The 24,755-nt window shown below is 35.0% G+C and overlaps 2 protein-coding genes across 3 annotated transcripts; both read left to right on the top strand.

Annotated features, from left to right (window-relative positions):
• The first annotated feature begins 1,799 nt into the window (after positions 1–1,799).
• On the top strand, positions 1,800–14,908 carry LOC133285887 (GBF-interacting protein 1-like). Of its 2 annotated transcripts, XM_061483197.1 has the most exons (12): positions 1,800–2,162; positions 5,390–5,433; positions 5,881–5,986; positions 6,363–6,489; positions 6,612–6,724; positions 6,836–6,967; positions 7,065–7,247; positions 10,145–10,532; positions 11,061–11,358; positions 11,455–11,616; positions 13,212–13,700; positions 13,953–14,908. In XM_061483197.1, the coding sequence occupies exons 1-12, from the start codon at positions 2,000–2,002 to the stop codon at positions 14,247–14,249; spliced, it is 2,502 nt and encodes an 833-aa protein (XP_061339181.1). In that variant the 5' UTR covers positions 1,800–1,999; the 3' UTR covers positions 14,250–14,908. The 2 variants fall into 2 exon arrangements, with proteins under 2 accessions (XP_061339181.1, XP_061339180.1); XM_061483196.1 differs by having other exon boundaries at positions 6,612–6,967.
• Positions 14,909–16,933: 2,025 nt separating this feature from the next.
• Positions 16,934–21,969, top strand: LOC133285865 (U-box domain-containing protein 15). Its single transcript, XM_061483167.1, has 2 exons — positions 16,934–17,333; positions 20,863–21,969. The coding sequence occupies exons 1-2, from the start codon at positions 17,011–17,013 to the stop codon at positions 21,686–21,688; spliced, it is 1,149 nt and encodes a 382-aa protein (XP_061339151.1). The 5' UTR covers positions 16,934–17,010; the 3' UTR covers positions 21,689–21,969.
• Positions 21,970–24,755: the final 2,786 nt, after the last annotated feature.

Raw genomic sequence — 24,755 nt, 5'->3', positions numbered from 1 at the left:
GCTTCTTTTATTTTTTTTATTTTCTTTTCAAAATAGATTCTATCAAAATTGATTCCGAACAAAACTGAATCATTTTTTGAACCAAACTGTTTTTAAATCGAATCAAACCGGTTGGAGTAAAAAAAAAATTTGATTCAATTCTTCCAGAAATCCAGTTCAATTCTACCATACACTCCCCTACTTTTAAATACAAAAGTTCTTTTACCATAGAGCTCAAAGTTATTTGTTATTTAGAATGAGTTGTGTTGATTTTTCTTTTTCTATTTTTAATTTTTTGTAATTTGTTCACGTGATTAGACAAAGTAATAGGGTGGGTAGATGCAAATTTTTAACCCTACTAATTCCTGTCTTCACCCTTATCCGTTAACTTTGTAAGAAAAATATTAAAATACAGGGAGAGTTATATTTATAATATATATATATATAGGGACATGATCGTTTACAAATTTTTTTTGCAATTACACTAATGTAGGACCGGTCGTACACTGCGTGATTAATGTAGGACCGGTCTTACATAGTGTAGTTTATAAGAGTTTGTAAACAAAAAAATTTGTAAATATAACCTGCATATATATATATATATATATATATATATATATATATATATATATATATTGCAAACTATATTATATGTAAATAAAATGTTTATAAATATAAACTTTCTCTAAAACCTATATCTACACTTATAAATATTAACTAGACTTATATAATAGACAATCGCTATCTTAAAATTAATTCTTTTTTTTATATAAATAAAAATATGTGTAAGATAATTGTTAAACTAATAAAAATTAATCAATATAAATAAGTTTATTAATAACTAAATTAAGTATAATATTTGATTTAGATGAAAGAATACAAAGGGTTTCAACCAAAAAAAGAAGAAAGAATACAAAGGGTGGCATATTGACCTTCGCACCCACGTTGCTAAAAAATATAAAATTATTAATACAGTCTAACTTAATAACTTAAGTTTTTATGTTGAAATAATTTTTTATATGCAATGGTGGGATCATATTCAGGCTAGTCAGTGCCTTGACACTAGCTAGTTTTCAAACTTTTAAGAATTTGGCACAGGTAGAAACTAAAATTTGGTAGCTATGCAAAACAGATAAAAGGATGGCGAGAACAAAATTTTTTGGGACTAGTTTTTAACACGAGCTAACATTTGTTTTTTGGCTCCGCCATTGTTTATATGGTATTAGATTTAGGTGTGACTAAGTAGTCATGAGTTCGATTGTCAACATCCCCATTTATTAATTAAAATAATTAAATATTATGAAATGTTTTAGTACAAATGAACTAGGCTAATAACCCCAAAACGATTGAGAGAATTTATGAAGATTATTTTGATAAAATTCATATAATAAAGAAATAAATAAATTTTTTAAAATATCCTTCAATGCTCAGACCGATGTAATTTTTTTTTAAATATTTCAATCGGTTCATTGTTTCGTAATTAATTCGATTCGGGGCGGGTTCAGAATTAAGGTTTTAAATCCCTTCCAAAGGTGGTACTGAAGAGATTCGAACACATGTTCTCACTCCCACCACCACCTGATGTAATTTTGAAATTGATGGAGATAACTTTATCTAATTCCACAATAATATTTAAAAAAAATAAAAATATACAAAGGTTTAATTCTTTTGTTATTTGATATAAAAAACTAAAATAAAGAAAGTAGATAGAAAAATGAGAGTGAGCTAGAGGGAAAAAAAGCCCTTCACTCTGAAAAAAAACATACACACATACACACTTTGTTTTGCTCCATCTCTCTTCTCTCTCTCTCTCTCTTGAGAATTGAGATTGATCAATTCAAACCCCATTGAAAATAGATCATACTTTCTGCCAATTTTGATTGAACTCTATGTTTGTTTAGTGCCCTTTGTTATCGCCAATCAATCACTGACCCCTCTTTGCTCCCTATTCCTATTCCTCCCTTTTCTTCATTGCCCACATATTTTATTTTTGTAAAGTTTGTGACTTTGTATTACAAAGATGACCAGTGCTGGGTTTAGGGCTTCAATTCCGAGCAGTGTGAAGAAGACGATCCAGAACATTAAGGAGATCACAGGTAATCACAGTGATGAAGACATCTATGCAATGCTCAAGGAATGTTCTATGGATCCCAATGAGACCACTCAGAAGCTCCTCCTTCAGGGTATAATTGCTTTTCTCTCTATCCCTTTCTTTCTCCACTGTTTTTGCTCTTTAAGTTCCCGTGAATTCGATCTTGATCTTAATCCCTGTTTCCTTGTGATCCATGGGTTGGACTAGGTATTTTCTCATCTGGGTTTTCCTTTGCTTTATTTTGAATTTGATTTTTTTCCCCTTTTCTGTAGTGTGGAGTAGGGACCTTGAATGATTATGTTTGCTGTGATGACTTTTTACTGTTGCTACCCTTTTGTTAGGCCAAGATGGAAATTTTTTTAATACCCTTTTTGGTTTCTGAGGGGCTTCGTGTAGCTTGGCATAAAGAAAGTTCAGTCTGTGGACGAAACTTTCAGAGTGTCTACTTTCATAGCCTGTGTATTTGGTAAAAAAGTCTGTTTAGGTTATGGACTTGATCTTTTTGTTAGAATGGTTTATTGACTTTCAATCAATTTTATTCTCTGGCTTGTATTTTGTTTTTTAGTAACTTGAGCTGCTTTTGTGTTTAAGCTTGCACTCTCACTGAATGTCAAGTTCATTTGATATTTGATTTTGTTTGGAGTACTTTTGGTTGCATGAAGTTTAGAAAGTCAGTTATCTAAGCATGGAACACGTGTTGGGTATGTTGAGAGTGGTTGCTTTTGCTTATTGAGTTCCTATAACGTGTACAAGTGATGGGGTTTTCTTTCTTTAATCTTTTCCCCTCTCTTCTCAAGTTTTCCTCTTTCTAAATGTATGGCTGGTATTTCAGAATTATCTTTTTAGCAGCTAATAGTTTATTAAATAGATCAGAGCTGGATTCTTATACTTGAATCTGTGGAATTGAGTGTCAAATCTCACCACATAAGCTTCCTTCATGTATAATAGTGAGGGAATAATTACAAATGATCCTTTCCTAATTTTCATGATCCTCTAATTGACTATATACTGATTTCCTATGATTTACATATCCAATAACAATCCTACGGATATCCTAAGATATTCTAACACTCCCCTCAAGCTATTGCATATATATTATAGGCGCCAATGGGTTTGAGGGTATGTATAATGTTGCATGAGTGTCACAAATTAGCTTCATTGTTTGTTGTTCATAGATGCTCAATTCTTTGATCAACTGCTTTAACTAAATTAGTTCACAAGTCGTAGTTCCCATTGCTCGATACTCAGTGCCACTATGGTTTGCTTCTTGCTTTTCCATGAAATCAGAGTACCAACACAATAGCTTGAAGTAGATTGTCTATCTTAGGGAGAGCCTACCCAATTAGTATCAATATAATCATAAACCTTTGTATGCCCTTTACCTTCATATAAAAGGCCTTTGCTTGGTGCTCCTTTGATGTATCGAAGAATGAGAATCGCATGGCAAGTAAAAAATGGGCTTGGCACGCTGATTACAAAACAAATATGTGGTCTTGTTACAATAAGATAATTTAACTTACCAACTAGCCTATAGTAACGACCAAGGTTTGTTAGTGACTCCCCTTGTCCGTGTAGGAGTTTGACATTGGGATCCATAGGTGTATAAATAGATTTGCACCCTAACATGCCGGTTTCTTCCAAGATATTCAAGGCATAATTTCTCTAAAAAATGGAGATGTCATATCTAAATTGTGCCACCTCAATGCCTAAGAAATAAGGAGCTTGCCAATATCCTTAGTCTTAAACTATCTGAATAAGTTTTGTGTCATTTGTTCAATCCCCACTCAATCATTGCCAATGATGACAATGTCATCCATTTAAACAAGGATATAAATGCACCGATAAGAATTATGCTGATAGAAAACAAAATGTTCGACTTCACCGTGTTAAGTCAAATGCCTGAACAACTAAACTAAAACAGCTAAACCAAGCCTGAGGTGACGGTTTAAAATGATACAATGATTTGTGGAGTTTGCACACCAACCCAGATTCTCGATTGTCATTGGCTGCAGTTTGTCGATGATTCTGATTACTACCATCTCCTCCGTCGATGCCAGCAACTCATCAATCATCTTATACTCCTCTGCCACAAGTTTGCAGCATCCGTGGCGACTAGGAATTGAATGTGTGTGTGCCCTCAACAATTTGGCATATTGAGATCATCTTGAAGAACTTTGCCATTGAAGACCAAGGTTTGCTCGGATATGGCAATTTCTGGATCCCCTTGTACCTTCTCTTTGATATCCAGAATTGTGTCGAAGAAATCAACTTGAATGGAAAATGACCCCCCTCCCTTTGAGATAAAATTAGCAATCTTGTTAGTCATGATATAATATCATATATTGATGTTTTTTGATTGATTGATGTGATATAAAAGACAAAACACTAATGCTCATTTATACTAAATTGAGGAGTCCTAAATTAAGGAAACAAATCATTAAATATCTGAAAATTAGGAAATTAATCCTAATAGATCCTTCAGGAAGCTCTAAACTATATTAAGATATAATCATAATATTATACGATATCATCTAGATACTCCCCCTTAAGCTAAATCTTACTAAGCTTGAAACTTGTTACAAAATAATCTTTTTAAAAAAGAGAAAATTGGGCTTCACAAAACATGGCTAGAAAGGCAACTCAGGGATGCTGGAGATGGTAGAGAGATGAACATTACTGGAAAGACAATTCAATAAGATGGCTGGAATGACCATCAACCTAAAGAGCTGGTTGAAATATTGTATGAAAAAAGAAGAAAAGACTTCACTGGAATGAGTATCGGCAAAAATGTCTTGGCAAGCAAGTATACAGAACTAGAATTGAAAATTTCTCCTCCAAGTTCATCAAGAACAACATTTGGAAGCTATAAACCACTAAAAAAACTTAGGAGACCCAACCAATCACCTGGATGGCTCAGCCAAACCATAGGCTCTAATATCACTGTTAGGCGGCATGAGAAGTCCATAGTAAGGAAGAACTACCGTCAACAAGCTAAGCAACAAGCCAATGCAATAAATGGACTCGACACCACATCTTAATCCAAAAATTTAAGGCATTAAGTTCACGAGTCCTTCCACTTATATAGTCCTCTCTTAGTCCATTTCTTATGAATGCGGACTTTAGCATTCACTTGAATTCTCAACAAATTCAATCTTTCATTCTTCTCTTTTGAATGCCCTTAATTCATGCATGATTTTTATGCACTCATTGGTTCTAAACTTCTGATTTCAATTCTAAAAGATTTTGTAATTTGTTTTCTATTTTATATTTATTGTTCTTGCTATATCAGTGTCTTAACATAAATCACTTGTTTTGCAGACACATTTCACGAGGTCAAAAGAAAGAGGGACAGAAGAAAGGAGGTAAGATTTTTGTTGACAGTCAGTCATGGACTTCAATAATGTATTCTTAATTGGCTCTTGTGGTTGATTAGTTACTCCTTAATTAGAGCACCTATTGACTATACACATTGCAAGTATCTTTGATATTTTTGAAACACTCCCACTCAAGCTAGAGTGTATAAAGCATGTACGCCAATCTTGGAAGAGTTTTTTTTTTGGTTATATTGGAAGAGTGTTTTCTTCTCTCCTAGGACTTCATTTCTGGTAGTTAGAAGGACATGCTGTTCTTCATTGATGGGAGAGAGGGGACTTTTTGGAGTTTTAGAAGTTGTGTCTCTTGTTTGCTTATGTGATATGGCTCTTTTTATTTACTTATGCTCTACTTATTTTCAAAATTTGTGCTAATAGTTCGATGTAGTTTGCTATCTCTGTTCTTGTTTCTTCTTTCATTTTTTTATAATTTTGCAGATTCTTAACAACAGGGAATCCATGGAGCCACGTTGGAGGCCTGGCACACAAGGGCGGGGGCTTAGGGGTGGTCGGGGAAATTTTTCACCTCATAATGTATCATATGGTGAATAACCATTCTGAACTACAACTTATTTGAGGGTTTATTTATTTATTTATTTTCCCCCTGTTAGATAATCCCCTTCTTTTGTCAGCTAAATAGTTTTTTGCTTTGACTGCTTTAGGTTCTGTATTTCTAGCAATTTAGAAATAGATAAATGAGTCTGTATATGGTGTAGCATCATCTGGCTGTTTTCTGTCACCTTTTGTTTTAAAACCAATTGTCTTGCATTATATCTTGGAAGTTGTTACATGGCCCTTACATGTAAACCTTGTAGCTTAGATGAAAAGTAGCAGCTATAGCTGCATTCGAGTCTTGATTATATTATGTTGGCCAGTCAGAGCACCTAAATAAAGATTATATTTTGTGGACCTTCTCTCAGATGCTGGTAGTAGCAAGAATTCTGGAACAGGCAAAGATAACGGAACCCATCAAGTCACTGAGAAAGTTGCGCCACCTTTAGCAGCTTCTCAAGAGACAATATCTAAAGAAAAAAGTTCTGGAACAAGGTGACTATTAAGTAATTTGTCTTGTTTTAGTAACTGTCACTGTAATCCTCTGGCTATTATTTTTGTGAATTTAAGTTGTGGTACATTTGGTTCAAATTCCATAACTAAACATACTTTTTCAGCTCTGCACCCATTATTGCCAATGGTCCTACAAGTGTAGCTTCTGGAACTACTAGTGGTGTGACTCCTTCCCCTTCATCTGCTGGAAGTGGAGACATAATGGGTCCATCTTCTGGTGATAATAATAATAATGTGGATAGTGCTTTGCCTTCTGATAGTTCAAATAAAGTTGAAACCGTTGCTTCTGGACCCGCATCTTCATCTGCTGTCTATTTCTCTTCTTCAGAACCAGTACCGGTTCCATCTGAGGATTTATGGTTTCCTGGTGCTGTTGGTGCTATTAGACACGAAGTGGGAAGCCAACAATCTCTTGGAGAATTAAATGCTCTTAACTCTGCTGAGACCAAATTAACTGCTGGTTAGGATACTTGATATTTTCTTACATTTGTAGTTTGTTGGTTTTTGAAGTTTTCCAATGTAATTAATGAAGGATTTCCCCTAATAACTGTATGCAGCTTCTGAGACTGGTAGCTCTTTTGTGCAAGGAAAGATTCAAGGAAAATCCCAGGGAGTGGCAAAGATTCATGTTACTGAGATGGCACCTACTTCATCAACAGTAACTCATGGGAGCCCTTCCTCTAGTCGGCCTTCCTCTAATTACAGCAGCCGGTCGCAACAATTAGTTGGCCCTCAGAAAGGTAATTTTCATCTCTGCAGTTCAACGAGTACATATCTTTGCACTTGCTACCTTTACATGGCACTGATGTCGATGCATCCTGCATGAATATGTTTTATGCATGTGCCTTCTTTTTATTCTTCTTCTGTTGCTGTGCCCCCTTCCCCCTTTTGTCAAACTTATGTATACAGAAGCAGTTGCTTTTCTGTAGTAAGTATTGGCGAAGAATGAAGACATGTTATAAATATGTATACAGACGCAGTTGCTTTTCTGCAACCCATTCCCTCATACTAGTTTGGAGGAAGATGGGTTGCAGGAACAGTTTGCAAATCAAGGGTGTGATGGTTTTATTTTGGTTGCCCTGGTCTGGGAACAGGGAGGTGAGGTCAGAAAAGGATGAGAGGATCGTTGGTAGGGTTGCCCAAAAAATGTGGTGGTTGGGAAATGCACCACACACTTACACGTGCTAGTGCATTGGAGGTGCACAGAGCATGGAACATGTGCGTGAGGGGGCACATGCAGATGTCGAAGGCAATGGGTCATCAGCGGGTAGGCTGGTTGGTGGGTTCCACTACCATCTGGTGTTGCAGGCAATGGTAAGTGTTGCTGGAAAAGTTGCAGTAACTGTTTAAAGGGCAAAACCTAGTGTACAAGGCTTCCCGATTTGTGAGGGTAGAGATAAGGGTCAATTATAGGCAGCCTTACCCTTACATTTTTGCGAAAAGGTTGTTCCCCAGCCTCGAAGCCATGACCGGTCACAAAGAGCAATCTTATTCTTACCGTTGCTCTAAGGCTCTGGTGCCTGATTTTACCCTGCTCCAATCTCTGGTGGCTGTTTCATTTTCTAGCGACTTTCCCACTTACCTATGTCCAGCCACTTTACTATCCAATTTCTCTCCATACATGGTCTGCTCATCCATTCTGGTCAATCCCAAGTTCACTTATCTCATCAGAATCTTGCTGGTTACATTGCCAGCAAACTCATCCACGGTTGCCATTTCTGTTTTTCCCTTTTTCAGCCACTTTTTCGCAAAATGGACATTGCTGGTTTCACATGCCGCCATTCTCTGGTGACTTTTCTAGCCACTGGTTGATGCATGGCACTTCTGCGGTCCAATTTACCAGGGACCGCCACAGAACACCTCATTGTTACTCTTCTGGCCAAGTCAGCCCGTTTTGGCTCGGTTATAGCACCCCCCAGGGAATGTTTGGTTACTTCTGCCTTTGCTGGCCCCGGGATTCTGGGCAGTTTAACCTTGCCAGTGATCAGGCCTTTCATCTGTCTAGTTCTTCATAAACTGGTGCATCTCCACCATTCCAGTCACTCTCTGGCCTTGATCTGCCACAGTTCCACCTTCCCAGCATGTCAGAGCTCCGTCATCTGCACATACCAAAGCAACTGTTGCATTCAACTCCTGCCCTGTCCTTTTGCCATAACTCTATTTCTGTAGTCTCTCTCCCCAGTGTGCTTTAATTCCAGCAAGTTCCTGCTGCCACCTCCATGCTCACCCACTTTGCAATGACCAGTGGTTCCTTCCTCCATCCAGTATTGTGCTCTTTATTTGGACTGAGCTTTGTCGGGTCCATTTTCTTGTGCCACCTTTTCTGGCAGAGACTTCAACAGAGATGCTCGCTGGGCCTTTTCTAGACTAATTCACCTCTTTTACCTTGGTTCCACCACTCCAAGGGGATGTTTGGCTATTTATCTGCTGTGACTTATCCTCTGTGTGAAGCTGCAGCTGGTTGGACATGTGTTCACTACATTTTCTTCTGTTTTCCTTGTATTAGGCCTATTTGGTCTTATTCCTACATGGGTTGCTGATTCTTGGGGTCTGTTTGGCTGTATTTCCCATTATTTTTCTGAGCTTATTTGTAACTACCTGAGATTTTAATAGCTTCTGTCAAAGGGGAGTGGTATAATATTAACGTTTATATTCGATTATTATCATTTATGTTAGAATATATAGTCAACTATATTTATGTTGATTAGATTAGAATGATCAAGTAAAGATTATTAGGCTAGAGATTTGTTTTTTGTCAGTTAAGATTACTCTTCGAATGATTGTAAATCAATCAATAAATACCAAAGCATGTGTGTAGCCTAACACAATTTCTCTTAATAATAAATAATTCTCTCTTTCAACAGTGTGATCTGGTGATGAGTAAGAGCGTTGTTTCCTTTGTATGTGTCTGCATCCATCTTCCTTAATTTTTTATTGTTTCTAAGTTTGGCCTGAAAATTGCTAATGTTGAACCGATAAGGGAAAAGAGAAAGTAGAGAGGATTAAGAGAAGTTTAGGAAGAAAGCATTATTTTAATCAACGAACTAAAGCTGCAATACTAGCCTGCACTTAAGTCTTTATAGGAAGTCTCATACATAAAGTAAAAATTAAAAAACTTCAATTGTGATTAGTAACTACTAAGATTTAAATTTTTCCTTTAGTATAGCCATGTCACGTTTTTTTTACTAATACCAAATTATGTTTTATTTTGTTGAGTTAGTTGTTGTAGAAGTTTTATCATGATATTATAGTTAAGTTTTATCACTTAACTACTAAGGTATTCGTGATGCTTAATATTGGTTGTATCTTATTATGTATGTTATTGCGTGATTGTTAAAGATTTGGTCATTACTTATTACCCATTTAATAACCGTATTCAGGTGTCTTTAACTGTCTAGATGTATGGTTTGAATTTTAACATATTGGCAGGTGCATGTTTGTATAGATTTGGATAGATATGCTGCTAAGGGTTAGTGCACTTATAATTTTTACTGACTCTGGCCATTTATGATGATTGATTGACTTGTTTTCCCAATGGTGTCATTTAATCCATGTAGCCGAAGCAGGATAAGGCATATTTGTTAAGGTTGTTAGGTTAAGTTGCACAAGATTTATAATTCGTTTCTGTTTCCGACAGCTGGTTCTAATAAGGAGTGGAAACCAAAGCCAACAAATACGATTAATCAGGGTTCTGGAACTGCTAGTGCATCTGAGGCTCCTTCTGTTTCAGCCAAAGTAACTGGGCAGTTACTGTCTGCATCTAGTGCCCTTGACTCTGAAGAAGCTACTTCAAAACTGCAGAGGAAGCTGGAGGATTTTCATCTTCCACAGCGTCAACATGTTATCCTTCCAAACCATATCATTGTGCCTGATTCTGAGAAGAACAAGTTTAGCTTTGGAAGTTTGGGAGTCACTTTTGGAGTTAATGCAAACTATGTTAGTGGCCCAGAGAGCGAAAAAAGTTCTACATATCTTTCTGAAACATCTCAGGATATTGAAGAAACTGTGGGGGAGCAGGACTCAAGGTTGTAATGCTTAACTCTCTGCTATGCAAATCTAGTTTGTTGAAGACTTAGAATCTGATTTTGACGAATTTAATTAAACCTTATAAAGAATATAAATATAGAACTATAGAAGTACTTTCAGTATGTTAATGGAAAGAACAAACATTTTTAATACAGCTTGTTATGTGAGTGACTCTATGACTAGGTAATATAACTAGCTTATCATTGTCAAGGCTTAATTTTTCTAACTTCTGAGAATTGAATCTTTGCGCTGGATAAATGATAGTGCATAGAAGTGACTAGCCTAAATTAATTTTCTTTTACTTTCATTTGCTCTGGGTGGTATAGTCTTTTCTAAGAGCCTACATATTACTCTTTACACATTTTGCAGTTTTTTGGTGCAACAAGTATCTTATATTTTCTATTCTTATTTCCAACCATATATACCTGTTGTATTGTCTACTAGTGTTTTTGTGAAAGCATTTTAACTCAATTTTCAGTAGTTTTCCATTTTATCCTTCTGATGAATTATGTCTTATAATTCAACAGTCAAAATGCTGTGGTTACTTCTGAGGTGGGAGATTATCCTGACCATCCAGAATCACCCACTAATGTACCTGAGAATTTATCATCCAGTGAGGTTGATGGGTCATCCGGTGCTATTCAGGAGTATAATGAGTCCAAGCAAGACACTGCTTTGCCATCTGGAGGTCATCAGTACTCAGGGGTGCATACTTCTCCTAACTACAATTTTGGTTTTGTGCCCCCAATGTTGGGTACTCAGGTTACACCACTTGACAATTCTGAGTCTCAAACACGTGATATTTCTAGGCTTCCAAGCTATGTTGTGAGCCCTGCATCCTATATGTGCTTTTGTTCATTGTTTAGTTCAGTATGCATTTTGTTGCTTAACAAGTTTCGTTTGTTTGTTATCTTACTATAGGTCCATCAACCATTTGATCCAACTAGTTATTATGCCCAGTTTTACCGCTCAGGTGCTGATAGTGATGGTCATCTTTCTCCTTTTCCTTCTGCTGGGCCTACCACCAAGTACAATGGCAATGTTACAGTTCTGCCTGCACCAAATTCTCAGTCTCCTCAAGAGGTTTGCATTGATACTATTGCTATTTAAATTTATTTCTGAACCAACCATATAAAATGTTATTTTTCAAGTACAATGGCAATGTTAAAATATTATTATTATTTCCTTTATACTGTTTTTTATGCTCGTGTCTTATATTATAAAATTGCGTTTGATTTCTAATTCTGTATCAGTATTATGCATATTTGGCAGCATAGTTTAATTACTTAGAATATCGTAGGATGAATGTTTTTTTTGAAAAGGATATGATGTCTAGTATATGTTTGATCCATTTCTGAAATGATATTTTAGTATTTATTTGATCCATTTATTCAATGTTTATAGAAGTGATGGTCGAAAGTATGGTTGGCCCCTATATATGACTCTGAGCTGGGTTCTCTTGAATGTTCTTAACCTAAGCATTTCATGAACATGTTTATTTTCTAGACTTTCTTTCCAATTGTCAATTTAAATTTTTTTGTAAAGTTGAATTAATCAGTGATTGTGGGAAAATTGTGAATAGAGGAGTGGAAACTGACAATATAGAACCTGATTATTTCTAGAGATTCTGTCAAGCTGTTACTCTAAAATTTTGTGTTAAGTGGAATTGATCATAGGCATAGGAGTGGAATTGGGAAGTGTTAAAGATATAAAGCCAGCCATTCAGAGCCTCTACTTAACAAAAGCTTTTGAGAGAATTGGTCCTTATTGTGGTATTAGAGTGGTACCATCTTTTGTTACCTCATCTTGTTACTATTCTTCTTCCATGTTCTCTAAAATCTTGAACTTCTCTCATATGGTATTACATCCTATATGATCAAGTTGTTGTCAAGAGTTTGATTATTGCCGCCCCCATTCTCTCAAATAAAGCTAAATTTCAGCACAAGATAGAATATGTCTATGCATAATTTATTCTTCAAGTCTAAAGGGCCTTTGTGTGATGGAGTGTGTTAAAGATATAAAAATCATTGATGAACCTCTACCTAACAAGTTAAGCATTTGGAAGAGTTAGTTATTGACAAGATGCATTACTAAATTAGAGATATATATTCTATTAGAGTGATAATTTATCATGGGCTGCTATGGTGCACTCAAAATGGTGATGCTTCTATTATTTGTTAGATGATTTAATAAGCATATAAAATTCTGTGCGCTCATTCAACTTTGTTTCTTTTTAGTCTGTCTTCTCACATGCCCTTTCTGTGTTGGGATGTTGGCTATGGAGTTCTTCTTGGGTCTTGGCATTTGTATGGGTTTGTGAGCTTTTTTTTTTAAATAGTTTGCGGTCATTCAACTTTGTTTCTTTTTATAAATGTAGTCTGTCTGCTCCTATGCACTCTCTTTTCTATGTTGGGCTGTTGTCTGTGCATTTCTTCTTGGCACTTAGATGGGTTTTTGAGCTTGTTCTTTCTTGGTGTACTGATGCTGGCAAGAACTGACTTCATAATACTATTAATAATAATGTTTTAAATCAGATTTTCTGGAAGTAAAATTGTATCATTTTGGGAAATCATGAGGAAGAGCCCCAATCTTTAAATACTTAAGCGCTTTGACCATCTAATTGATCCACACAGACATGAGTTTTTTAAAAATTTATGCGATTTTATGTGTAATTGCAGGGAGGTGTCTTGTCGTCTACAAGTCCATCACCACTCGTGACTCAAGCTGCTGGGCTGATGCAAAGCTCAATAGCTGTTACTCAGCAGCCTGTCCCTGTGTTCCGACCAACTGGGGTTCATTTATCCCATTACCCTCCTAACTACATTCCTTATGGTCACTATTTTTCACCATATTACGTCCCACCTCCTGCAATCCATCAATTTTTGGGTAATGGTGCATTTCCTCAACAACCTCAGGCCAGCACTGTATATCCACCTCCCCCAGCTATGGCTGCCGCAGGAATGAAATATCCTCTTTCACATTTCAAACCTGGAGCAAATGCAGCAAACCCAACTCACCTTGTAATGCCAAGTGCCTATGGAGTATATGGCTCCTCTCCAGCTGGTTACAGTCATAATTCTGCAACCACTGCAGGGAATTCAGCCTCTAATGAGGATCTTGGTTCCTCCCAGTTCAAGGAAAGTAATGTATACATCAGCGGACAACAGGTTCGTTCCTTATGAATTTCTTCAGTTTGTTAATTTGATTATGATTTTAACGGCCTTTTATTTGAATGGCCAAAGAAAGACCACAGTCACGTACAGAAGTTAAATTAAGTTTTGCAGGTTTTACCAGCTCCTGCAAGACAGTTATGAAAAGCATATATCATAAAATTTACTTCTGTACTTGACTTGTGTTTATATTTTCGGTACCAGAAGACCTATGTTTGATGATAATTATGTTCTGTATTTTCACTGCAGAGCGAAGGTTCAGCAGTGTGGTTGGCTGCACCTGGCCGAGACATTAGCAATTTGCCCACTAGTTCATTCTACAATGTTCCACCTCAGGGTCAGCATGTGACATTTGCCCCTACTCAGGCGGGTCATGGCACCTTTGCAGGCATCTATCACCCTGCACAAACAGTGACAGCCGCAGCAGTTCATCCACTGCTACAACAATCCCAGACAATGGCTGGAGCAGTTGATATGGTAGGACCTGGAGGCAATGTTTATCAGCAGCCTCAGCATGCACAGATGAATTGGCCGAGCAACTACTGAGGCAGAGTGTCTTTCTGACAGCTAAATTGAGTCCTATCTGGGGAAAAACTTTGGCAAACACCAAAATATGGTTGGATTTCCATGAGGAGAACATGGCAATCGGCTACATTTGAGTTTAAGAAGCTGAAAACTTTGCCAATATGATCTTCTGATGCTTCGGTTGAGGACATGAAAGGTAGGACACCTGTAACCGATATTGACCATTAAAGTTAGACGAGGTAGAAACATATGCAGGCCTTCTCTTTTTTACTCCTGCTATTTCGTGTTACCATTAATACCTTTTCATAGCTCCAAGCTTTTCCCCTCCCTTTCTTTTATTCAGGTCCTTGAAGTATTGTTGAGTGATGAAAAATGTTGATTCTTTTTTTTTTTTAGTTTGAATTTATAGGGTTTGGAAGGTTTAGGTTGTTGGGGAAAGCTTTTCTATTGCCCCTTGTCTTACCTGTAAAGTGAATTTTGATAGCAAGAAAATTGTTTACTTAAGCTGTTGTATTGCTATGGGCAAAGTAAACTTCCGATTGTCTTCAGCTAAGTAATGATGCATCAATAGATTCAATACTGCTTGTCATGGTTTACAGAAAAGTTGGGTTTAGTCTTAGGGACACATGTGCAATTGATTCTAATGATAGATCTGTGGAATTTTTTATTTTTTATTTATTGGCCATGTTTTGACTCCCATTCTCAGTTTGTTCCTACTAGTGTCTGAGAATGTGTATGATAATTTACGTAACAGGATTATACATTGTACTCTAAATCCAAAGAATGCTTGGTAGTTATGTTTCATCCCTTAGCCATTATGTAGGGTAATTGCACTGCATCGTTAATGCACCTAGATGACGGTTATCTTTGGCCCGCATGGTGAAATCAAATGAATTGGAATATTTCTATCATATATGAAATGACAATAATATAACGTTGATGATTGGTATAGGGAGCATTAAGAATGCTGAAACGTTAAAAATAACGAAATGAAGGTTTTTCTTTATAGCTTCTTGCATCTCGTTTGTCAATGTTAGGAGTCTGTTTTTACAAGGATGAGTCTATACTCAGCATTCAGCTCAATTTCGACCATTGAAATAATGGTTATTTATTTAATAATTGTTTTGAATTGTTATCTTAACAATGGAGTTTATTCCCATGAATTAATTGTCGTTTGTGAGCAACTTAAACATACATGTACGTGTGGCATTAGCCGATATAAGTGGACAGAAAATGCAAAATTACTCGAGGGTGTGAAGTGAGAAAGGAAGCAATTAGCAAATATGTCACTTTTTGTTAGAGCATAGAAAAAGAATAACATAAAAATATTTGGTTGTTTTGTTTTTTGGTAGATAAATATTTGGTTGTTCAATAAATAATAAAAATATACTAAACTACAACTGAAAAAAATTGTACATTTACACGTTGATCACGTAGCTATTGAATAAATTAGTCTTATTGTAACTTATATCTAAATTATTACATATTTCACGTACTTTATAGAAGTATTTTTATACTATAAATTCATATATTAACAGATAAATTTAATTTTAATACATTGTTAATGTCAAAAAGTTTTACAATGTTATGTAATGATTGCTATGTCAATTAATAAATTTAACATTTCATGTGTTATCAATTTCCCGTGGCCAAAATGAACTCTCCATTCATCATTTCTTCAAAAGTTATGTTTCAATATTATTATTATTTTTTTCATTTATCCCCATTTTTTTTGAAAAAAAGAAAGATAAAAAAAGACCAAATATACCAAAATAGAAATAAAGAATTATTCCAATAGAATCTTCTTCAAAATAGAAATAAAGAATTATCCAGAAGATTGACAGTTGAGACATGGTTGGGTGTTTTTTAGGTGTAAATTTTTTCTTACATTGATTGTATATCAAAATTGAACTATTAATAGCCAAGGACTAAGGTATACGTTTCATACCTTGATAGCAACAAGATTAGAGTTATAAACAAGTGATCGTGATAGTAAAATATTTTTAACAATGTAATAATTAATAATGTTATTTACACACATCACCTGTTTCTACATTGTTATGGATCATCTTAATGGCCCATATCTTAACATCCTATTCGTGACTAACTAAGAAGATAAGGACAGAGCTATCCTATCACTAGAAGATAACTCTGCACACACCCCACACTCTATATACTCTTAGTTATCATTATATATACACTTTATGCTCTAACTACATCATTTTTCCTTGTGCACATTAATTTACGACATTTGTTGTATTTTTCTCATAGATATAAATATATGCAAACGTACTTATCCGATATTGACTCACCAATTTCCAGTTGGACATTATTGTTCCCCTTAGATTGAACATACCTATTTTATTATTTTGATTATAACTCTCTCTTTTTCTCAACCGATTTATCACAAATCCAATTAATCTGGCTAAAATATTATCAAATCCATATAAAGAGAAGTTGTTCCAATATCATTATAGTTATTTGATTTTTTACACACCTATAATTTTATTTTGTCATCCATATATTCATTCACAATACATAATTGGATAATACTATATCAATGCCTTATACACATTTCACTACTTCAAGTCCATGTATGTAAATAAGCTAGGTACGTGTACAAGTGGAGTTATAAAGCGTATTTTATTCACAATAATTTATGATTTATTTCTTTCTAAATATTATCCTTATTTTTGGGAATTGGTTTCGGGAATTAGGAGAAAGCAAACTCTCTCGGAGGGGTGTGTGTGTGTGTGTGTGAGAGAGAGAGAGAGAGAGAGAGATGGGAGAGGGAGAGAGCATAGTAGAAGTCGAGGTAGAAGGAGAAGGAGAAGAGAAGGAGACAACATCAACATGGAACCTTGGGAAACATAGCCAGATAGTGCAGTTATCGGAGAAGCTGATGAATGGGAACCTTAACTCGAAGATAGAAGCTGCCAGAGAAATTAGGAAGGTTGTTCGCAAATCATCATCGTCTAAGACACGCTCCAAATTCGCCGCTGCTGGTGTCATTCAACCACTTGTCTTCATGCTCTCTTCTTCCAACATCGATGCACGTGAATCTTCTCTCCTCGCTCTCCTCAATCTCGCTGTTCGCAACGAACGGTACTACCCCCCACTATTCTCTCATCTCTCAAGATGCATGCTTTATTTCAAATCTCATATGGGTCTGCCGATTTAATTCGTGGGTAGTCGTCCAAATCTTATATAGTGGTTGGGTTTCGTTGCTTTCGCTGAATTTTCATCTCTCAGATATTGTTTTTGAGAGAGAATCAAGTCAAGTGTGCAGTGTTTTTCTTGGTTCCTTTTTGAGCATGGATTAAGTATTATTATGGAATTCACCATATTTACATGCTAATGGGGAAAAGGGATAGGTTAAATCACAAGATAATAGCTTTAACTCACGGATATATTTTTTTTATTTCCCAAAAACACTAATTTGTTGATAAATAATTCCTCTCTCGAAAGTTATTTTCCACGACACTGTTCAAACAAAACTGTTTCTTCCAAAACCAATTATTGTATTATACATTCCTTTCAAAATCACTTATCCTAGATCAAGCACAAACATGCACGTCATCCAAATCTATGTGAATATATAATAAATGTTAAGAGTACTTTGTTCGTGGTTTGATTAGCTTATTTTTAGCTCAAAATGCTGCAAAAATAACTTTTGGCTAAAAAAGCTGTTTTTGCATAGGAATTAAGCAAAAACAAACAAGCACTTAAGAGTCCTACATTCATAATACAGTTATACATATTGTATTTTTGGCTATCTCTTTATAAATGCGATATATTTGTCTAGACATTTTTTAATGGTTTTTAATTCAAAGGGCCTGAGCGATCTTCCTTTAAAAAAATCATCCTTGCAACCGACGACCCTTAATCAATGATACCACATTATTATAGGTTGTGTTCCAATTTCCGAATTTTATTGCTTCTATGTTTATCTTTTTTTCAATTTGAGAGTCTTAATATTATAAGATACAGTTCCTGCTTTTTCCTGAGTTGTTCTCACAACATACAGTGACATTTAGATAGTTGTTAGAATTGCACCATTCGCGATTTGAATCGCATAATTCGATACAATTTGCTGAGCCAGTGTTTCGAATCATGCGATGAATAGGAAATGTCTTTGAATCATGTGATACATTCATGGAACAATGTGATTCCACATCATCGATACAAATCACACGATTCGGCAATTCATTAATTGTTTTTCTTTTTTGCTTTTCTTTAATCAATTCATACTAAAGAATTGAAAAGTCAAATAAGCTTAATGTTGTTAAATCAAAGGGAACTAAAGAAACACCATTAAACCCTATTTGATTATTTCGTTGCCCGATTTTCATTCTTCTAAAACAAGGGTTTCATGCAATCAGTCACTCGCTCTATGCATCTTATTTGGCTATTCTGTTACTTTGTTTTCATTCTTCTGAAATAGAGGCTTCACACAATCACTTGCTCCCTCTCCATGCACTTTATCTGGTTATATCATTGCTTTGCTTTCGTTCTTTTGAGAATTTTATGTCACTCAATTATGACTTATGATTTTGTTTTTTTGAGACTTATGGTTAAGTTGTTTTGTCAATTTCTAGTTCCTAGTTTAAAATATTACATTGAGGATTATATATCATTTATATGATATATTTCAAGCTATTGTTCATCGTGTCTTTAGATTATGATTCAATACGGTTTATGATTCACGATTCAAAAATTAGTTTGGCAATTCACAATTTGAATTGCGATTTGATAACCTTTATGACTGAATTTGTGCAATTTTATACTGTAGTGGTCGTAAGCATGATTAAAGAGAAAATAATAAATATGCTACCTGTTCTAGCCTGAAGCTTGGGAGACGATCTGGGGTGGTTGGAATCATGCTGAGTGTCTCCAGGCTCAGTCAGCCGCCGCGGCGGGGCTACATGCAATGACACTCTAACTCTCAAATTAGTGTTGAGTGAGGTGGGTTTAGATATGTCTAGGCTGGAAATGAACACAGGAGGGGTCTTTGTGGTACCCCCCCTATGTATATGCCTCCAAGGTGATGCCTTTACCTCGGGTGCGTACTACATCTGCTAATGATTATTTTGATGGATTGGAAAATTCTGTTACTTGTCCAGCCAACACCTTTCTGACATGCATCCTGTTTGTGGAGTATCTATTAGGATTGGTATGGGATGGTCAGATCAGGTCCTGGGTATACCCAATCAATCAAATGAACATAATGAATTGGGTCTTTGTGGTGGATGGATATGTGGGCTGAATCAGATTAAGTGGGTCAGAATCGGCATAGGTTTTAGGTTTGGGGTTCTGCTGATTGCCTTGATATGGTCCACTACTCAAACAACGGATAAAGAACATGGCATAAAGTAGTTTGTAAGGATTGCTAACCTTTATAACAAAAGTGGATACTAGATTATACATTTAGATAAATTACTAGGCTGTTCAATTGTTGCTTCACATCATCCTGCCCTAATGTTATGTCCTTGCTGAACCAGCAGCTGTGATGCTACTAACCAATGGAGAGAAATTGGTTGTGTAGATAGATTACCTACTACAAGCAGTAATCACTGACAGATTTGCACTGTTTTCCCACTGTTCTCTGATATGGGATATTAACCATACTTCTCAATTTGATGCTAGTGAATTTTTGGATTATGTGGCGTTACCTGTTTTATCCCCTATTCGGTGGCTTCCGTATTCAAAAGAGTTCCGTAGGTTGAAACAGAAATTTGGCAACTGATCTTTTCAATGTTGAACAACTTGATGAAGTTTGAGGATAAGAATCCCATGTATACGGTGTTTGAATCCAATGTCTCCTGTGGTTGGATTTGATAAACTAAGCCAAAAAGTTGCATAAAGCCTTGCTGAATAGATAACTATACTGCCTAGTCTGGAATGCTAGAATCCTAGAAGCTAAAATTTCTTATTTGCATGTCATTGAAATGATGCATTGAAAAGAATTACTTGGTAATCTAATTTTTTTTGTTTCTCCGTCTTGTTTTTCTACAAACAATCAGGGAACAAAACAATTTGATATTTAGTGCAAGGCATCCACTTGCTGATCCTTTTGTTTGTCAATCCCTTTGAGAGTTGGTTAAATGGATTTTTAACTCCCGACCTTAGCAACCAAAATGAGATCTAGGGTGAAATTGATCAATACTAAATGTTTGGGTGGGTAATTGATTTTGCTTGTGGCTCTCATTCTTGTGTAGGACTATTTTCTCGATTGGCTTGTTAAGATGAAGATGCTAGTGATGTTAATCTTTTCTATGAGTATTCAATACTCTTTCTTAATATGAAATGAATATTGACTTTATAGTGATACTGTACTGATGATTGAGAGAACCAACTGTTAGTTATAGATCCAATCTGATCATTAATACGAGTGCTTCTACATATGTTTGACTACCAAGTTGACTTATTTAGCGATGACTCAGGCAGACATTTTTAGAGTGTGGCATATATCATTATTTTCTGTTTCAACCCTAGAAAATGTATGTTTACTGGATACATTGAGCCTAACGAGGGTGAAGCATTTTGCACTAACTTTTCTTTTATGTTTCTCTTAAATAGGGAAAGTATATTCATATAGTTCTTTGTATAACATTTTGGAGTTCGTATTTGTTAGAAACAAGGTCAAAATAGTGACAGCTGGTGCCATGCCTCCTCTGGTGGAGCTCCTCAAGATGCAAAACAGTAGTATAAGAGAATTAGCTACGGCAGCAATCTTGACACTCTCAGCTGCTGCAGCCAACAAGCCCATTATTGCTGCTTCTGGAGCTGCACCTCTCCTTGTTCAGATTCTCAACTCTGGAAGTGTTCAAGGCAAAGTTGATGCTGTTACAGTCCTCCATAATCTTTCCACTAGCATTGAGAATTCCACTGAACTTATTGATGCTAGTGCTGTTTCCCCTCTTATCAATCTCCTTAAAGAGTGCAAGAAGTATTCCAAGTTTGCAGAAAAAGCTACAGCATTACTTGAACTCCTTTCCAACTCCGAAGAGGGACGAAATGCAATCTCGAATGCAGATGCTGGAATTTTAACCCTAGTAGAAACAGTTGAAGATGGATCACTTGTCAGCACAGAGCATGCTGTTGGAACTTTGCTATCATTATGTCAAAGCTGCCGAGATAAATACCGGGAACTGATTCTTAAAGAAGGAGCAATCCCGGGTCTGTTACGACTGACAGTGGAGGGCACAGCTGAAGCTCAAGAAAGAGCCCGTGTGCTTCTGGATTTGCTCAGAGATTCTCCCCCAGAAAAAAGACTAGCCCCCTCAGTTTTGGAGAAAATTGTTTATGACATTGCTGAACGGGTAGATGGAGTAGATAAAGCTGCTGAAACTGCCAAAAGGTTATTGCAAGATATGGTTCAAAGGAGTATGGAACACAGCATGAACTGCATCCAGCATAGGGCTGCATCTTGTACTCCTTCTGTGATTCCATCCACTTGAAGTATACCTTTTTTGCTCAACAAGCAATCATGAACAATTCAGTTTTAACCTGTACATATGTTGTTTTTTTTTTTTTTTTTTCTTTTGGGGCCAGCAAGTATTTTAGCTAGATCACCATCAAAAGCGAGTCTAAGCTGCTCTACATAACTAGTGTAATGTTGTTTACTGGACTAACTTGGGGTGGATCTGTTAACCTCATGACTCATAATTACACTGTATACCTTAACCAGGTTACTGTGCACATATAAAGGAATCTGCCCTTTCATGTACTGTTTGTTTTTGCCCTGGTTATGAACTATGAAAGATTTTGTTTCCTTTGAATTATGCAGTCGAAATCAATCAATATCTGATACATGACTTATTTTATATTAAATAACTATAAGTTTTTATATTATATAATTATTTTATAGTTAAATTGATCATATTTGTTCATTAATTTAACAATTAATTTACATAACCTGTATAAATTAAAATTATACAATAATTTCTCATATATCCTGTCAAAAGTGAAAATGAATCATCTCATATTTATTTTTAATATAATCAATGTATGTTCTATCAAAATAATTCATGATGATTATATCTTGATTGATTTTTTTTTTATGATAAATAATCATAAGAATATTAAATTTATTGCCAATGATTATGACACGAACAAAAATAAAACTTGGTTTGACAATAAAACCATGTTGTATAAACTAGGTTTTAGTTTTACAACCATAAAATAAAAGCATAATATGCTATTTAAATATGGGAAATGATCCGTTTATATTTTTTTTTTACAAATTACATTAAATATGATCGGTCATACACTCTTGATTGAAGTATAACCAGTCATACTTAGTATAGTTTATAAGAATTTATAAGTAAAAAATTTGTAAATATAACATTCTCCTTTAAACGTAGCTTTTATTTATGACCATAAAAGCATCACATCCTGCATGGTGGTGTGAAAATAAAACTAAAACCTTAGACCCGTTTAATTGTTCTTTTTTTATAATTTTTGTTTAGAATAATAAATGAAATGAGTATTTTCTGTATTTTTTTACTATGAAAATTAAAAATTAAAATACAAAACAGAAACAATTGAAATCTTTTCTTTTAAATTTAATTTAAAAAAATTTATAATTTTCAAAATTATTTTTACAAAACAAATATTTTATTTTATTTTTTCATTTTGAAGTCAAAAAAATTTAAAATAAAATTTAAAAATTCCTTATTCAGCTAAGAAATAAGTTATATTTATAAATTTTTTCTTTACAAATTTTTATGAATTATATTATATATTATGGGTAATATATATTCAAATAATATGTTCTATTTATAGTATATAACATAATTAGTAAGAATTTATAAAAAAAATAGGACAAATTATTCTATCTATTATTTTTTCTACTTAGATCAGAATATAAGTAAGAGAGAAAAAGATAAAAATTTGTTAAGATTTTAATATAATAACATTTTATAGTAACAGACAAAGCTAGACAGAAAAAGACATCTACAATTTTTCTCATTCGATTAAACTGTCCAAAAAGTAGAGGTGGCAAAACGGGCCAACCCGTCCCGACCCGCCCCGACCCGCCTTCAACCCGCCAAAAGCGGGGCGGGGCGGGTTGACCCGCCGTTTGATGGTGGGTTGGAAACATCAACCCACCCCGTTTTGAGGTGGGTTGGCGGGTTGGCGGGTCAACCCGCTTAAAAAACAAAAAATAATTAAAAATAATAAAAAATTATAATTATTAATTTTATAATATTACTTATTTTTATTTCATATTTCCCTTAATTTTTTTCAATCTCAAGCCTAAATATACGCTAATATTCAGTCAAATATTTTTTAAAAACTTAATTTTGCCTCTATATATGGATAATCTTTGTCATAAGTAAAGTTTTTTTTCTTTATTTTTCTAGGGGAGTACTAAAATAAAAAAAATGTATATCACAAAAGCTTAGTGACAAATAAAATACTACCTAATAGTAAAAAAAAAAAAAAAAAAAAAAAAACTAACCCGCGGGCCGACCCGACCTGACCCGCCACCAACCCATTTTAACCCACTACTAAACGGGGCGGGTTGAGGTGGGTTGGTGGGTTGAAAAGTGTAACCCAACCCGCCCCGTTTTGACGGGCTGGCGGGTTGACCCGTCGGATTAAACCCATATTGCCACCTCTACCAAAAAGTATCGGACTCGGTGGCAGCTGCAACAGTGGAGTAATACCATATAAATGCACAGGCGTGGTGCTTGCTATAACACTTCACTGGAGAATTACCTTTTTGCCACTGTCGGTGATAAATAAAGTATGTGCTATGCTACTCTACTATGCATGTGTAGTTCATTCATTTGACCATATACGAGAGCTACTTTGGATTCCGCAATATTTTTTTCGTTAATTACTCCAGATTCTTTCATTTCCATATAAAGATCATTTCCCATCTCACGACCATGTCTACGATGAATTTATATAATTTCATTTGAAAAAATGATCATATTATTTAATTAAAATTATTTATTTTCATTTATTTATGATCAGATAAAAGAAAAAATATATATAATTTTTAAATGAATAACTGTGATCAATTATGTAATTATATGATATTTTTTTATTTTTTTATTTTTTTCATATAAAACTTAAAGAGTGCAAATCTATGACCATATACTGTACCATGTTCTTCCATCAAATTAATAATAATACAATATTATCTATGACCATGACCATGATCATGATCGTGCGCATTACGCTAGACTTTTTTATATCTTCGCCTACGTCATTTTTGTCGCCTACATCTCTACCACGTTCTCTGTGTGACTGACTGTGTACACATTGCGCCCACAAGTTTACTCTATCACACATTCACAATCTTTTCTTTTTTTTTTTTAAATATATTAGAGATCAATTCTGTCCTTTTAAAAAAAAAATGAAAAAGGAAATATTGTATTGATTTTTTTTAGGGTTCGTTTCACTGCATATAGGTTTGCAGATAAATTATCTGCATATCCTTGATTTATAATTTTTATTATTTAATAGGAGAAAAATATTATTACAATTAAGTTACTATCAATCAATCTCACC

This window comes from Gastrolobium bilobum, unplaced genomic scaffold (assembly GCF_033153095.1).
Source record: "Gastrolobium bilobum isolate Gb01-03AN ecotype WA unplaced genomic scaffold, APGP_CSIRO_Gbil_v1 utg1530, whole genome shotgun sequence".
Taxonomy (NCBI): Eukaryota; Viridiplantae; Streptophyta; class Magnoliopsida; order Fabales; family Fabaceae; genus Gastrolobium; species Gastrolobium bilobum.
Note: the sequence above shows the minus strand (reverse complement) of the source record. Positions and strands in the feature narration are given on the sequence as shown.

What these genes read in the sequence shown, in the direction of transcription:
- LOC133285865 (XM_061483167.1), top strand. Translation starts at nt 17,011, where the DNA reads ATGGGAGAGGGAGAGAGCATAGTAGAAGTCGAGGTAGAAGGAGAAGGA. An exon ending in CTCGCTGTTCGCAACGAACG is followed by an intron (nt 17,334 to 20,862) that starts GTACTACCCCCC and finishes CGTATTTGTTAG; the next exon opens with AAACAAGGTCAAAATAGTGA.
- LOC133285887 (XM_061483196.1), top strand. Translation starts at nt 2,000, where the DNA reads ATGACCAGTGCTGGGTTTAGGGCTTCAATTCCGAGCAGTGTGAAGAAG. An exon ending in AGAGGGACAGAAGAAAGGAG is followed by an intron (nt 5,434 to 5,880) that starts GTAAGATTTTTG and finishes ATAATTTTGCAG; the next exon opens with ATTCTTAACAACAGGGAATC. An exon ending in CTAGGCTTCCAAGCTATGTT is followed by an intron (nt 11,359 to 11,454) that starts GTGAGCCCTGCA and finishes ATCTTACTATAG; the next exon opens with GTCCATCAACCATTTGATCC.